Genomic DNA, 16,246 nt, shown 5'->3' on the forward strand with positions numbered 1-16,246 from the left:
ATGGCTTGGCCACAGCAGTAAGGTTCCCAAGACCTGCAAATGGGCTTGGAAAATAGCCCAGAGGGGCACAGCCATCCCTGAGGGGCCAGGGAGCTTTCCCTTGAGACCCCTCCTGCTTGCCACAGAGCCAACACCACCTTGGGATGACATTCAAGGACAGCATGTCTGTGATAGTTACACCTCGAACATACTCGCTGGTACAAGCCAGCAGCCACTGTGAGCCTGGGTGTAGGTGGCAGTTACAAAGCCACAGCCCAATAGGGTTGTCCACTGTACGGATCCTAGGGGTCTGCAACTCGGGGTGATGCCTTCCTTTCTAGGAAAGTCTTCCCAACGGCTGGGGTGGGGGTGGCTTTTCAGAGGCCCCTTCATTCCCAGTGCTGACTTGCTGCTGACTCCTGGCCTTGGAACCCAAAGGGCAGTTCACTCGCAGGGCTTCAGTTTCTATTGTTCCCATTGTGACAGAGTTCTCCTTCCAGCCCAGGCAAGGCCGGTGGCTTGGTCTATCCTGGAGTCAGAATCTGTACAGCATATGTTTTTAGAGTGGGACATTTTTTTTTTTTTTTGGGTATGAGGGATTGAACTCAGGTTCTTGCGCTTGCGCAGCAGGCGGCGAAACCACTGAGCTAAATCCCTGGCCCAGAGTGGGACATTTTTATCCAAAAATTATTAGGTACACACCAGAGAAAGAAAAAAGTGACCTTTTTTTTCCCCCTTGAAACCTGTTGAGGAAGAAAATACATTACTACTGATTTTTGTTTAAAGAAACAAATTCCTATCAATGTATGGCTGCAGAATGGCGGAGGTGCCTATTTCTCATAGTGGGGTGGGGGGGGGGTGCACAGTATCTGTGCTGCTTTCTAGGAACAGACTGGAACATCTGGTCTGGGTCCTGGACGGGCAGTGACACTCGTCTGCAGATGACAGTGGTGCAGCCACCCCTCCTGCCCGCTCTGGCCTTTTGGCACACCGCTTCAATTTGTGCAGAGAAACAGAGCTTTCTGATAGTGTGGTTAAAAACACTGATTTGAACTATTTTAGTAAAAGGAATAACAAATGAGATTGTGACAGTATATACTTTGTGCTACATAATAAGGGGTGCTCTTCTGCAAGCCCCAAGAAGTAAAAAGAAGATAAATAAGGAAAGCAATTCCTGAGCGGAACAGAGAAGCCTGACTTCTGCTGCAGGGAAGGGCAGTGCATGTCCCCAGCAAGGGCCGCCCCACGTGGCCTAGACACACTACAGGTGGCATCCTCCCAGGTCTCAGCCACCGCTTGGTTTACTTTTTGCTGCTTTTTACTGTTTTGGTGATGGGAACTGACAGAAGAAATATTCTTACCCCCTCTGGGAAACCCCAATCAAACTAATCCAAACTGCACGGTAAATGTCTGTTGTTGTTTACTTTGGATGCTGATGCTAAACTTCCAACTTCCATAATTAAAAAAGCAATTTTATGCCTTCCTTATTTATTTCTAGGACAAGTGGAGGATCACATTTTCCCTTTCTTACGTGATTGTCTTGACATTTCTGAAAAATAACATTTTTACACTTCAAGGGAAACCAAAGTCAAGCCAAGCCCACATGTTGGGCTTGCTCCCTCGGCTGTGCAGGCAACAGCCCTGTGGGAGCAGCAGGGTAGGCTGAGGGCTCCGGCCCCTCAGGCACAGGCAGCAGGCAGCCCCTCTTCCCGCTGCCCACAGCTGCCGCTCAAGGCCAAAGTGGCTGCTTTCCTGGTGAGCCGCAACTGTCATCTAGCCTGTGCTGCCGCCTCCCACGCGAACACACCCCTGAAGTGTCCAGGGCCGGGGCCGGCTACTGACTGTGAGGCTGCTTGGCCGCGGGCGCCTCCTCTTCCTCCTGCTTCAGCCATCGAACCAGGAGGCCCGCACCACCTCTCTTGGCGGGCAGCGGGCTCTTCTGCAGGAACTGGCTGGACCACTGGGGTGTGTTGGTCTCATCCTTTAGGGGTGTCTCTTGGTCTTCCTTTTTGGGTGACTTTGTGGCCAGCCACTGCATCATCTTCTGGCTGCTGCCGCTAACCTTGGGTTCCTAAGAGAGAGAAAAGTTCACAGCACCCAGCTCCAGCTTCTGGGAGGGGCTGACTCAGCCAGGAGCCGGAAGGGGCGCAAGGCACTGGAGGCCGCTCCAAGCACAGCAGAGAACGGAGAAATGATTCAGCCCTGAGCACAAAGGTTCTGAATTAGCACAACGTGCCCTCGCAGGGTAAGGTCCATGCAGAAACTGGGCAGTGTCTGATGCAAAATGAACACAGGTCCATTTTTAGAGGAAAAAGTGTCAGGGTGGCAGGAGTTTGCAGAGAACTGAGACAAAAGAAAAAGGATGACTGTGATCATGAGTAAGGGGAAAGCAACTGTAAGAGAAACGGGACAGGGCAGCAGCCCTTGTGGTCTCCGTCGCACCACCGCTCTGAGCATGAGCTCCGCAGGTCTCTCTACACAGCTCGGCTCCGTCCCCCTGAATGTCACTGGGGTCTGCTTTTTTATTTGCTTTTTGAGATAGGGTCTCACTGTGTAGTCCAGGCTGGCCTCAAACTGGGGATCCTCCTGCCTCAGCCTGATGGCTAGGATGACAGGCCTGTGCCACCACACCCAGCTCTATGGGGCTGATGTTAAGCGTAGAAGTCCCTCCCCACTGCGGGCCTTCCGCCCTGCCACCTTCCCTCCCCACAGCCTGGGTCCTATGAAGTCTGAGATGGCACAGGTGCTTCTGAGGAGGTGGACAGGGGCTTTTCCACCTTGTGGCCGCAGAAGCAGGTATGGAAGAGACAGCAGAAGCCAGTGGGCCGAGGGCTTTTATTTCTTCTTCAGTTACCCTCAAGAGAACCTCATTTATCAGGTTCACAAGAATGCCTCCTTTTGTTTCCCTTCTTCCTTTTTCTTTTTTTTGGGGGGGGGGCAGTACTGGGAACTGAACTCTGTCCTTTTAAAATTTTGAGATAGGGCTCTCCGTCACTGAATTGCCCAGGCAGGGCTTGAACTTGTGAGCCTCCTGCCTCAGCCTCTCGGGTAGCTGGGATTGCAGGTGTGCAGCCCTGTACCCAGTTCCAAAGCAACTTCTTTTTGTGACTGTGGGGATTTTCTGAGGCAGGGCCTTGCTACATAGTCCACGGTGGCCTCGCACTCGCAGGGATCCTCCTGCCTCAGCCTCCAGAGTGTTGGGGTTATAGGGAAGTGAGCTCTTTTGGAGATGACCAGGGAGAGTGAGAGCTTCTAGGGGTTAAAGCCATGACTAGGAAAGGCCATAGCCTGGGAGACATGACGGGCCCCTACCTTTCTGACCACCAAGTGGAGGGGAGTCAGACACTCAGGGGTGTTGTTCCTCGAGTTGTTGACGACAGGGGAGACGGGGTGGAAGGTGATGTTCTCTGTGGGGCGGATCAGCTTCAGCGCCTCCTGCATGGGGACGTCCCCGAAGTCCAGCCACCTGGACACGGCCTCCTCACCGTCCAGAATGGCAGGCATCCTGCGGGATGGGATGTCGGTACAGTGAGGGGAAGGAGACACACAGACTTGAGCCAGCTGACAGCAGTCGCCGCAAGGGCAGCGCCCGGGACTGTGTCTCCTCTGTGCTTCAGAGACACAGTGAGCAGGGCCACACCAGCACCCATGCTAACAAATGAGTGGGCTTTCTACAGTCCCCAGCCTAGAATGAAGGGACAACAGATCCCGGAAAACTGTCTATCAACCATTGCTTCCGGCCTCACCACCTGTGAAAGCGTACAGTAAGAAAGGGCTAGCTGGGCACTTGGGAGGCTGACGCAGGATTGTCTGAGCTCAGGAGTTCAAGGCCAGCTTGGGCACAGGCCAAGACCCAGTCTCAAAGGAAAGGAAATCCTTTGGATGCATTTTATGATAAATAGCATCTTCGCATTTTATTATACATTACTTGGCAATAACTAGCAGTGCTTTTTTGTTTTGAGACAGGGTCTTGGTATGTAGTTTAGGCTGGCCTCCCAAGTGCTGGGCTTATAGGTGTGGGCCACCACACCCAGCCAAAAGTGCTTTACCTTTCTTAACAACATATGAAATAATGTTATAGCATTCTGGGAGGCTGAGGCAGGAGGATCACAAATTAAAGCCCAGCCTGGGAAGCTAGAGGCTCTGGCTCAAAAATTTTTTTAAAAAGGTGGCAGGTGGAGAGTAAACAAAACAACTACACCACAGGACAGTGTAGTTTCACAGATATAGCTCAGGACCAGGCTAAGCAGGTGATCCTAGTAGGTGCAGCGTTACATTCTTTACAAGAGAACAGCAAAACCTCACGTAGGCGTGTGCTCGGAGCTGGCGGTAACCGTAAAGGCATCACACAGGTACAGTCTGTTCTGCCAGTGCTTTCTTTTAAACTGCAGATCTGTTCAGTGTGATTGATGTGTTGGGGAGCAGGCAGAGCAAAATGCAAATTCTGCATGTGCTTCTGCTCCATTTCACGCATGTGAACCGAGGTGAGCATAGGAAGGGCCCCAGCTGAGAGCCTGGGAGGGACTTGAGAGACACACACGGCCTCAGAACCAGGCTGCCTGCGCTTGCACGCCAGGAAGGTCCCAGGCTGAGTGCTACCCCTTAGCACCTGGGAACTTCCTGGTGTATGTTCAAATGGAAACATTTTAAACACAGAGAAGCTTGAAATAATAAAGCATCTTGAAAGAAAACCTAGATCATGTGATTATCTCCCGAGCAACAGATATAAAGGAATCCATAGCAGTGATAACACTGCAAAAATAAAAGAAACATCCATGGCTGGAGCTGCTTCAAGAAGCCCTGCGAAGCTGAGGTGACCAGGCCTGAAGGAGCAGAAGCAATGGAAAGATTCTTTAAAAAAAAAAAAAAAAGCTAAAACCGTTTTCTTACAAAGAGAAAGCACTATTTTATATAAAGACCTTAAACACTACAGAATTGGCTTCTTTTAGTGCAAGTAGTTGTGGGACAGTGCTTTCTGCTGTCAGGAGAAGCTGCAGCACAGACAGAAACAGCCCACAGGAATTCCCAGGGCTGGGGCCAAGACCCACCGCAGTACCAAAGTGCCTGCCTAGCATGTGCCAGGCCTGAGCTACCCTCAGTACATCCAGGACAGAGGGAAAAAAAAGCACCCAAGTGGTTGGATCCCAGCACTACACATACAAAATAAATAAAAACATTTCCAGTCATGATGTAGAAATTAAATGGAGGAAGCTAGTAACTGGATCAAATGTTCAACTCTTGTTTTAGTTTTTGAGACAGGGTCTCAGTGTAGCCCAGGCTGGCTTTGAACTCATAGCAGTCCTCTTGCCTCAACCTTGCAAGTGCTGGGATGACAGATACGTGCCACCACGCCTGGGTATATATAAATTTTTTGAACCCAGATCTTCATGAATACTAAACACATGCTCTATGACTGAGTCACAATTCCAGGCCCTAAAATTATTTTAAAATCTTTGAAATCCTGATAGATTTTATGTGATTTTTATTCCACAATTTTGTAGTGATTTTTTGGGGGGGTAATGGGGATTGAACTCAGGACCTTATGCTTGCAAGGCAGGTGCAGCACCACTGAGCTCATCTGCAGTGTGACTTTTAAAAATGCATGTCATGTATCATATAATCACCAAACTGATTCTAACTATTTATAAAACAGCTTAGTTTCTTTTCTTTTTTGAGACAGGGTCTTGCTATGCAGCTCAGGCTGGCCTTGAACTTGTAATGATCCTCCTTCCTCAGCCTCTGGAGTGCTGGGATCATAGGTGTGCGTCACCACCTCTGGCTAGTTTCTTTAAAGCTACCTGTCCAAGAGCACAGAGGACAGACTCTCATCTGCATCTTTTTGGATCCAGGGACACTAAGTGTGACTTTAGCCAAGCATGGTGATGCACACCTATAATGCTAAGCCACCTGGGAGGCTGAAGCAGGAGGATTATGAACTTGAAGCCAGTCTGGGCAACTTACCGAGAACTTGTCTCAAAGTAAAGTGAGGAAACACTGGCTGGGGTTGTGACTCAGCACTTCCAGGTTCAATCCCCAGCACTGGAGACAGAAAAGCTTGCCTGTGGTGGACGTCATGCAAGCTTTTGCAGGAATCCACGGTGATGATGGTGTAGGAATACAGCAGGTCTCCTCCTTCGGGCGGCTCCCAGCAGTCAAAGATCCCTGCCATTGTCAGCGGCCTCCAGTTGTCCCAGATGCTCTCCCAATCCTCAGCACTGCCTGCAGCCTCACCGCTGCCTGGCTGCAAGCGAAGTGGGCAGGTGAGGTCTATGCACATCCTGGGCACTGCTCCACACTCCATAGTGTGCTGACTCTGCCCATCACTATTAATCCCCCAACCCACTGCCAGCGAGGAAAAGAGGCTTGGTGGCATAAAACTCCCGCCGCTCAGCATGCAGGCCACTGCAGCTGGCACGCACGTTTGGCTGGGTGTTTGTTCACACCAGGTGAGTGTGCGCCACTGAGTCCCACGATGTTAATCTGTACCGTCCAGCTGCCGTAACCCAAGGACCTACGAGACCTGGCGCCCTCTGCCCAAATGTCCCTACACCCTTCCCTCTCATCACGCAACTCCTACTTACTAGGCAAGATTCTGTTTAAGACTTACAATACAGACAGCTGTGAAGAGTGTCCCTCTCATCTTAATGATAAGGAAAAAAGCTATAGAATTTACAGAATCATGGGTTTTCTCAAACTTATCAGAGAGCTGAAGTTGCTGGGCAACAAGTAAGCCTAAACGGTAAGGAAAGATGGGGCCCTGGAGGGGAGCTGGAACACAAGATGCCAGCTGATGGTGGCAAAAGGCAGAAGATGGGGCCTTCACACAGCAGAAAGATTCAGAGGTAATTATGTCCACTTTTAAGAACAGAGCACAGAGGGCCAGGGATATAGCTTAGTGGCACTACACCTGCCTGGCAAGTGCAAGGTCTTGAGTTCGATCCTCGGTAAAGAAAGGAAAGGGCCAGGGATTTAGCTCAGTGGTTCCGGCGCCTGCCTCTCAAGCACAAGGTCCCGAGTTCGATCCCCAGAACCAAAAAAAAAAAAAAAAAAAAAAGCGTAAGGCAAGAAAGGAAAGAGAGGAAAGCGAGGAAAGCAAGCAAGCAGAGCACAGACACTTGTAGGCCGCTGCCACAGGCTTCCCAATGTGCCAGAGGGAGGCCAAAGAGTGGGGCTCCTCTGTAGGAGGATGTACTGAGGAACATGCTGCCCAGCACAGTGGTGACCCCGGGTATCCGGGGAGCAGGCAAGACTTACTCAGGGAAAGGAGCAAGGGGACCGAGAAAGCCAGAGACGGATGGCCTGCGACCCAGGTCTGCCTAGGATCGAACCATGACAAAGAACCACTGTCGTCTGCAGCTCAGCGAGCACCAAGTGACATGCGGGCAGAGAGAGAGTGGAGGAGACCTTTCCAAGGCCAGGCTCCCAGGGGGTCCACAGCTGCAGCAGGACTATGGCAACAGCCTTCTGCAGTTACCTTTGACAAAGCACACCACCAAAGAAGCGGAAGCACGATTTCAGCCAAAGCCCAAGTCAGGCCCACTCAGTGAGACTGAACTCATAGACGAATTCCCAGAAGTAAGTATTATTTATCTCAGTTTCTGTCTTACATGTCATGTCTGACAACAATCAAATAATATCAAAGCTGGGTGTGGTAGCGAATGCTTGTGATCCCAGTGTGCTGGGAGGCTGAGGCAGGAGGATTGAAAGTTCGAGCCCACTCTAGGTAAAAGACCTTGTCTCGAAAATAAAAAAATAGGGCCGGGGATTTAGCTCAGTGGTTCCACTGCCTGCCCTGCAAGTGCAAGGACCCGAGTTTGATCCCTGGTACCAAAAAAAATAAAAAAATAAGGGCCAGAGATGTAGCTCATTACAAAGGTCCTACATTCAACTTTTACTACTAAAATAGAACAAGACAAAACAAAACAAAACACACTGAACTAAGGTCAATGAAAACTACCCGGACTGAACCCCAGGAAGAAAATACAGAAGAGAGATCTGAGAACTGCAGGGCAATATCAAAACACTTAGCACTTATATAATTAGAATCACAGGGAGTGGTGCACCAAGTGCCAGGCTGCGAGTTTGGTCCTCAGCTCTTATAAAAAGAAAAAGAAAAAAATCCCAAAAACCATAACCAAAATAACAACTGGGTATGCTGGCACATGCCTGTAATCCCAGCATTCTGGGAGCCTGGAGGATCCATGTTTGAGCCTAGCTTGGGTAATTTAGGGGTGGGTGTGTGTGTGTGTGGTGGGATGGGAATGCTACATGTGCAAAGGTCCTGAGAGTTCAGTTTTCAGTGCTGGAATGAAGGAAAGGAAAGGAAAGGAAAGGAAAGGAAGGAAAGGAAGGAAAGGAAGGAAAGGAAGGAAAGGAAGGAAGGAAGGAAGAAAGAAAGAAAGAAGGAAGGAAGGAAGGAAGGAAGGAAAGAGGGCCAGGAAGGAAGGAAGGAAGGAAGGAAGGAAGGAAGGAAAGAGGGCCAGGGATTTAGCTCAGTGGTGCCGCTGCCTTGCAAGTACAAGGTCCTGAGTTTGATCCCAGGGAAGGGAGGGAGGGAGGGAGGCAAGGAGGGAAGGAAGGAGGGAGGGAGGGAGGGAAGGAAGGAAGGAAGATAGATTGATTTATTTATTTCAAGTGTTAGCCGGGCATAGTGCACACTTGCAATACCAGGCCTGAGGAGCCTGAGGCAGGAGATTCACAAGTTTGAGGCTATGGTGGGCTACATAGTAGGTTCACCATTAGCTTTTGGGATGATCAAAAATACAGTCAATGCTGCTGCCCAGTGCCATCCAATGAAAAGGCATATTTGTAAAAACGTGACAGAGTCCTCATCCACCTTATCCACTGGATCTGGCACTGTGAAATTTCTAGCTCTTCCCCAAAGTCAAAATGATCCTGAAAGGTAAATGATTTGAATTGATTCAGGTTATTAAGGCAGCCACAGCAATGTGACTAGACACTCAAAAAAGAGGACTTTGAAAACTGCTTTAGGAAGTGTTGGAAGTAGGGGGAAGTATTTTGAGGGGAGTTCATGGCAATGTGTCTTTTACTATAATAAATGGTTTAAACTTAAAACAATACATCCTATTTTCTGTATCTCAGTGAAGCTGTTGCCTGAAAAAAAAACAACATACAGGGTGTGGTGCCACACACCTGTTATTGCAGTACTGGGGAGGCTGAAGCAAGAGGATCACCATGAGTTCCACACCAGCCTTCGCTACAGTGAGTTCAAGGCCAGCCTGAACTACATAGTGAGACCCTGTCTCAAAAAAATAAAAACAATGGGCCAGGGATTTAGCTCAGTGGTTTCACCACCTGCTGTGCAAGCGCAAGGACCTGAGTTCGATCCCTGGTACCAAAACAAAACAAAACAAAAAAACCCCCACCCCAAACAAAAACAAAACCACCTCTATGAGGGAAGAAAAAAATGTCCTACTTTGGATCACTGCAAGCATCACTGCTGGGCCCTTCTGGGAAATGTATCCTAGGTGATTTCAGCGCTGTGTGAGCACCACAGGGTATAGACAGTAGAGCCTGCTACACACCAGGCTACACGGCACAGAACTGTAATATACACGGTGCATCACTGATGGAAACATCGTCATGTGGTACACAGCATGATTTGGCCCGCTGTCCTTCCCACAGGTATACTGTGCGCTCAGCTCCAGATACCTGTTCCGTCTTGATCTGGGGGAAATAGATGAAGTACGCCTGTCTCTGGTTTGTTCCGTGACATCGCTGCCACTCATAGAATCCATCTGCTAAGATAACACAGCGTCTCCCCTTTCCTAGAGGCACCTGAAAGAAAAGAGAGGCAAGGTATGGCCTTAGTGACACATTCGTGTTTCAGCGATGGCATTAAGGTAACTGAGTTAAAATCTCAGTCATGGTGTGACCCAGGAGTTACTTACAGAGAGTTCTCTGTATCTCACTTTTTTTGTTTTCTTTGCAGTAGTGCGGATGCAACCTAGGCCTAACACATGCTAGGCAGGTGCTCTACCACTGAACTATCCTCTAGTCCTTTTTATTCTGAGACAGGGTCTTGCAAAGTTGCCCAGGCTGGGCTCAAACTTGGTAATCCTCTTGCCTCAGCCTCCCAAGCAGCTGGTATTGTAGGTCTGAGCCACTGAACCTGGCTTCCTTGTGTGTACAGTCACCATTCAATTACACAGATATTGAAAAGATATAAAGTACATAAAAGCAAGTGGCTCTTTTCTAATAAGCAGGTACACTTGGTAGCTGGTGTCCAGCGTTGGCCCCCATTTAACCATGCACACTTCCCAGTATCCATACCCCACAATGTTCCCTCCCACCCTGCCCTGGGAGGGTCCACAGCACCCATCCTGCCTTCTTGGGTCATGAGCTCCATGCGTGAGCTGCCGTGTCAGAGCCTGCTGACCCCATACCCTCGAGCTAGGCATGGGAAAGGCTTCCAGTTATTCTAGCCCTAACCCTCCCAGCCTAGATGGCATATGGACATCCATCCCCAGCTATCATCTGCTTACAAGTATATCCATACAACAGGAGAGAACCGTTTTGAGTTAAATCACTATGTTAGCACTGGTAGTAGTGACGCATGCCTGTAATCCCTGTAATCCCACCACTCTGGGAGGCTGAAGCAGGAGAATTACAAGTTAGACCCCAGGCTGGGCAACTTAGCAAGACCCTGTCTCAAACTGAAAATTATAAAAGGATGGAGATATAGCTCAGTGAAGGCCTTGCATTCAATCCTCAGTACCGCAAAAACCAAAATGAAACAAGGGTCGAGGATTTAGCTCAGTGGTGCTGTGCCTGCCTCACAAGTGCAAGGTCCTGCCTGAGTTTGATACCTGGTACCAAAAAAACAACCAGAGCATGTGCCTTCTCCCTAGACCGGCAACCTACCTTGAATGACCGTTTCTCCAGGATGGTATCACTGCGACAGTTGATGGTGTTGAACTGCAGCTTGGAAGGGTCACCTTCTTTGAACCAAGAGGGGACCAGGCCCCATCGCATAGGAGCAATGATCCGCTCTGATGAGTCTGCATCCTGTCACAGAAAAAGGTTAAGATTGACCAGTGAGATACAATGAAGTCTGAAAAACCAAACAGACACATGCATCACATTACTATTAGTATGAAAAGACAAACTGCACACAATTTTTCAAAAGAAGTCTACTTAAAAACAATTGTAGGACTCGGGATTTAGCTCAGTGGTTCTGGCGTCTGCTTCGAAAGCACAAGGTCCCAAGTTTGATCCCCAGTACCAAAAAAAAACAAAAAACAGGAAAAGAAAAACAAATGTCATGGTTTACATGATACAGATGACTTGAATTCTTTAGCAATCCTGTGTACTGGGATGTTAGGACATTCTCCTGGACAGGGAGGGAACACAAAGAGTTGAAGTTCCTGTATACTTTTAATCCGTGCTTTTGGGACAGACAGACTTCATGTGGCCTCAGCTTTCAACACCCATGTAGGTGACACAGGCCTGCAATCCTGGCTAGTGGGAGGCTGAGGCAAGAAGATAGCAAGTTTGAGGCCATCGTGGGCAACTTGGCAAGACCTTGTCTCAAAAATTTTAAAAAGGGAATATAAGAATGTACCTCAGCGGTGGCATGCTTACCTAGATGTTCAGAGCACTGGGTTCCATCCCAGCACTGAACAAAGCACTCATAGCTTTGTGTAGAAGAGTTAATAGCAGGCCAGAGAATGCTACTTTTAGGAGGGTCTACTTACAAGCTGACCCCCAGGATCGTTCATACCTTTCCCACTGGACAAGGCGGTTTACTCTGCCTAGTTTGTCTGAATGAAGAGATTACCAGGGATGAGGGTACACACTTGTAATCAGAATCAGGAAGCTGAGGCAAGAGGATGGTAAGTTCCACGATAATCTGGAAGAGTGAGGCCTTGTCTCAAAAACAAACTCAAAATAAAACAAAAATAACACCAAAAACCAAACAAAGAACTAGTCAATACATAACTTGTTTTTTGTTTGCTTGGCTTAAAGACACCTTCTTTGATCTGTATCACTGATTCATTTACTTTACATTTAACAAGACCACATACCTCGGCCTGAAAGAAGCTCACCTAGTTAATATTCTCCCTCTCAAGGCATCTTCCAGGTCCCTCATGGCTACGGACACTAGCCAGCACTTTAGCACTATGCTTGGGGGTCCCTTTCCCACCTGGTACTAGGGATTTAACACAGGACCTTTGCCTTGAATTAAATATCCAGTCCATTCTTTTTTTTTTGTACTGGGGATTGAACTCAGGTCCTTGTGCTTGTGCAGCAGGTGGCGAAACCATTGCACTAAATCCCCGGCCACCATTCTTATTTATTTTGAGACAGGGTCTTACTAAGTTGCTAAATTTCCCAGGCCAGGCTAAAGTTGCGATCCTCTTGCCTCAGCCTCACAGAGTGCTGGGATTAACAGGCATCCACCACTAGGTAGGCTTGGGAGTCTTTTCAAACAGTGAAATCACAAACAAAAAGCACAGAAATGTAATAAACATAGCACTAGATTGACCACAAAAGAGACACCACTTGTTTGCAGTGTTAAGAGTGGAAACAGGGCCAGGGATTTAGCTCAGTGGTTTCACTGCCTGCTGTGCAAGCGCAAGGACCCAAGTTCCATCCCTGGCACCAAATAAATAAATAAATAAACCAACCAACCTGTGAAATTTAGGGCTGGGGATTTAGCTCAGTGGTTCTGCTGCCTGTCCCGAAACAGCAAGGACCCGAGTGTGATCCCCGGTACCAAAAAAATTAAATAAATAAAAATTACAAAAAAAAAAAAAAAAAAAAAAGAGTGGAAACAGAGCTGGCTCTATTCACCTGGAAATGTGAATATAATCAGGCTACTCAAATTTCTCCCTGCTCTGTGTCTACCCATGACTGTGAAAACATCATTAGTATAGATTTGGAGCTACAAATACATTTTAGAGTAGGTGAATATGCAAATACGGAATTGAAGAACTATAAACACTGCCTGTATATTTGAGAAATGGGTGAAAACAGAGATTTACTAAGTCCTCTCCCTTCCAAAGTCAAATATGCCTGCCAAGCCGAAGGGTCCCTGCCAGCAGCATAAAAGAAAATAAGAGATAAAATTACACAAAGGGTTGAGGCAGGTGTGTTGGCCAATGCCTGTGATCCTTGCACTGGAAGAGGCTGAGGCAGAAGGATTGCCATGACCTCTGGGCCATCCTGGCTTACATAGTGAGACCTTGACTCAAAACACAACAAAAACAAAACCCCAAGAACCCACTCCTCAGGGTAAGTTGAGGTTCCCCTCTCCATTCTGAGGGCCCCTCTTCTGACCTCATCCAAACCAGGTAACTCTGACCCACCCCTCCCATCACACAGACTTCAGGCAATGCCAGGGAACATTTCTGATTACGACTTGGAGGTGCTCCTAGTATCCAAGGAGTAGAGGCCAGGGGGGCTGCTAAATATTCTACAATGTACAGCACAGCACCCCACATCTAACAATTATCAGGCCCCAAAAGGTCAACAGTGCCTGCCAAGGCTGAGAAACCTGGTCCTCACTGGTTCTGTTGTCACCTCTGACTTCAGTGCGCTCCCTGAGCGATTTAAACCAAACCCAATCGTGAGGGCAACAAATACAATGTGTGAGAAGCCAAAATACTGAAAATACTTCTCAATATTAGTCATCTTTCCTCCCCCAAAGGACTCCCGAGGGGAACAGTGGGCAGCAACGGGGCAGATAAATGAAAGAGGAAGTAATTTGCAAATCAGTGGTTTCAAATGCAAATGCTGCAACCCATACACAAATGCTGGCCGTTAAGAATTTGGATGAGCTGCTAAAATGCTTCTAATTTCGCCTTAAAATTTACAAGTTTGAGAAAAATAAAATATCAAATAGTTATCAAATTAAGAAACAACAGCAATCTTTTAACAAAATTTTTAAAAAATCATTTATTTTTGCAGTACTGGGGATGGAACCCAGGGCTTCCACACTGAACTACATCCTAAGCCCTTTTTATTTTGGGGGACAAGGTCTTGCCAAGTTGCCAAACTGGGTCTTGAGAGACCTCCTGCCTCAGCCTTCCCAGGAGCTGGAATTACAGGCGTGCATCACCATGCCCAGCCCAATCATGACTTTGAAAAACATTATCAAAAGCATTTAAAATATTTAAGACATAGAGAAACTTTTGCTTTCTGGAACAGGAGGAAAGAAAAAGAACTTAAACTTTATTATAAATTAATAGACACTCCAACACTACAAGGATAAATACTGTAAACACAATAAATACAATTAAATTTCAGATAAACCAAGCCAGGTATGGTGGTGAACACCTACGTGACCAGCATTCTGGGATGCTGAGGCAAGATAGTTTCCTTGAGCCCAGCCTGGCCAACTTAGCAATTTTAGAGATCCTGTGTCAAAATTTTAAAAAAGGGCTGAGGATATACCTCAGTGTGAAGGCCCTAAATTTAATTCCCAGTATCTAAAGAGGAAAAAAAATTTTCGGATAACCAAATCAAATACATGTCTTTCTAGTTTTAGTAGAAGACAAAATAAAAAGGCTGATAACACGAGCAAAAAGAACAGAATTTTTCAGTGCTTAAAAAATATCAAGTGTTTTTAATTAGCTTGTCTTTTTCTTTTCTCCCTGTTTTGGTTTTCTGAAGCAGCGCCTCAGTCTCGCTATGTAGTCCAAACCGGCCTCAAACTCAATAATGTAGTCCAGGTGGGCATGGAACTAGTGATACTCCTGCCTCAGCCTCCTGAGTAGCTGGAATGACAGGTGTGTGCTGACACACCAGCTAAAATTTTCAGTTGGTGTTTCAGCTGGTCTGGTAAAGGGGTACAGAAAGAAAAGTTTATTTTGAGATGGGGTCTTGCTCTGTAGCCCAGGCTGGCCTACAACTCAAGGTGATCTTCCTGCCTCTGCCTCCAGAGTGCTGGGAGGACAGGCGTGTGCTACCACAGCTGGGGGTAATTTTCTTTTAGGATACTTAAATGATCCCGATGATAAGTGAGGTGAAAGCTGTTGTCTTAAAACAAATCAAATTTAAGGCTCATAAACTGGGCACGCATTAAGGGTGTTACAGGAACTACACTTAAAATGGCCGAAGAACACGGAGTCGTCTCAACTTAGCAAACAAGGTTAAAACTTCTTTCCGCGGGGCTCAGGGTGGCCCTCAAGTAGGGACCAGGACACACGTCATCCCGAGGCTGGGCGTACCCTGACCCACGGGGGCAACGGGCCGCTGGGAGTGTCCGTTACCTTCTCCAGGTGCAAGCGCGACAGCAGCACCGGGCTGCAGCTCTGCGGGCTCTGGTTGTAGGAGGGGCGGTACTTCTCGGGCTGCCTCCACTCGGGGAGCCGCTGCCGGCCCCCGCGGTCGCGGTAGGCGCAGGCCCTGGTCAGCGCGTCCCTGGGCAGATGGCAGGACGTCCGCCCACACATCGTCGCCGCGCTCGCCCTGCAATCAGCAAGCACAGGGAGGGGAGCGCTCCCGGGCCTCCGACGCTGGGGCTTTTTCTTGTGTTTTTTTGCACAGGGTCTCGCTATGCATCCAGGCTGGCCTCGACTGGCGGCGATCCTCTAGCCTCAGGTGCCTGTGCTGGGATCCGATCCGCAGCACCGCCGCGACTCTCTGGAAACTTCCCAGAGCTCCCGCCTGGCAGGGTTTGCTCGTGTTGCTCCCCACCTCGGCGCCCGGTCCGGCGACACGCGAGGCGCGGAAGTGGAAAGCAGGGTCCCCGACCGACTCCAAGTGGCCAACTCCAAGCTCGGACCCTGTGACACGGGAGCCCGCGCCCCGGCCCGGTGGTGGCTCAATCCACCCCACTTCCGGTCCCGCTCGGTCTGGGGGGTGAAGAGCGGCTCGACCCACGTGAGGGCGCGGACGGCCCCAAGGCCCCGGCCTCAGTGCCCCTTCCCGCTCGCGAAACCCGGCCTTGAACTGAGCACCGCCCGCGCGTCGTCTCACCTTTTCTCAGCCGGGGAGCCAGCCTAGTGTCGCCTCCCTCACTACCGCGGCGCGCTCTCAACCCTGCCAATCTCGCTCAGGCGCCAGGCCCGGCCCCGGGATAGGCCCCGCCCCCAAGCGGGGCGGCCCCTCGGGGCCGAGGGCCTTCCGGAACTACCCGAGACAGCGCCTGCAGGGACAAGTGGCCGGGAGCGTCTCAGACTGGCGAGGTTAACACCCCCACCCCCCCACGTGGATGTTCAGGGTGGGCCAGCTGGAGAAAAGGGGAAACTGCTGGTCCACACCAGTCGCCTAAACCATTGAGCACCAGAGCGAGACCTTC

The 16,246-nt window shown here is 49.0% G+C and overlaps 1 protein-coding gene across 8 annotated transcripts; it reads right to left on the reverse strand.

Annotated features, from left to right (window-relative positions):
• Window positions 1–1,450: 1,450 nt before the first annotated feature.
• Window positions 1,451–16,095, reverse strand: LOC147829051 (abasic site processing protein HMCES-like). Of its 8 annotated transcripts, none has more exons than XR_015449638.1 (8): window positions 15,925–16,066; window positions 15,216–15,414; window positions 11,723–11,851; window positions 10,864–11,007; window positions 9,652–9,777; window positions 5,941–6,220; window positions 3,292–3,484; window positions 1,451–2,050 (listed from the first exon to the last, which is right to left on the reverse strand). XR_015449638.1 is itself a non-coding variant. In XM_087207167.1 (8 exons), exons 2-8 carry the CDS (start codon window positions 15,396–15,398, stop codon window positions 1,814–1,816), a joined length of 1,194 nt encoding a protein of 397 aa, XP_087063293.1. In that variant the 5' UTR covers window positions 15,399–15,414; window positions 15,925–16,066; the 3' UTR covers window positions 1,451–1,813. The 8 variants fall into 8 exon arrangements, 7 of the variants coding, with proteins under 7 accessions (XP_087063293.1, XP_087063295.1, XP_087063296.1 ...); XM_087207167.1 differs by having other exon boundaries at window positions 6,039–6,220; XM_087207169.1 differs by lacking the exon at window positions 11,723–11,851 and having other exon boundaries at window positions 6,039–6,220; window positions 15,925–16,095.
• Between the last annotated feature and the right edge of the window lie 151 nt (window positions 16,096–16,246).

The sequence above is a fragment of the Heterocephalus glaber genome, unplaced genomic scaffold, assembly GCF_053883595.1.
Source record: "Heterocephalus glaber isolate CG9 unplaced genomic scaffold, H.glaber_assembly_v1.0 deba00000768, whole genome shotgun sequence".
Classification (NCBI taxonomy): Eukaryota; Metazoa; Chordata; class Mammalia; order Rodentia; family Bathyergidae; genus Heterocephalus; species Heterocephalus glaber.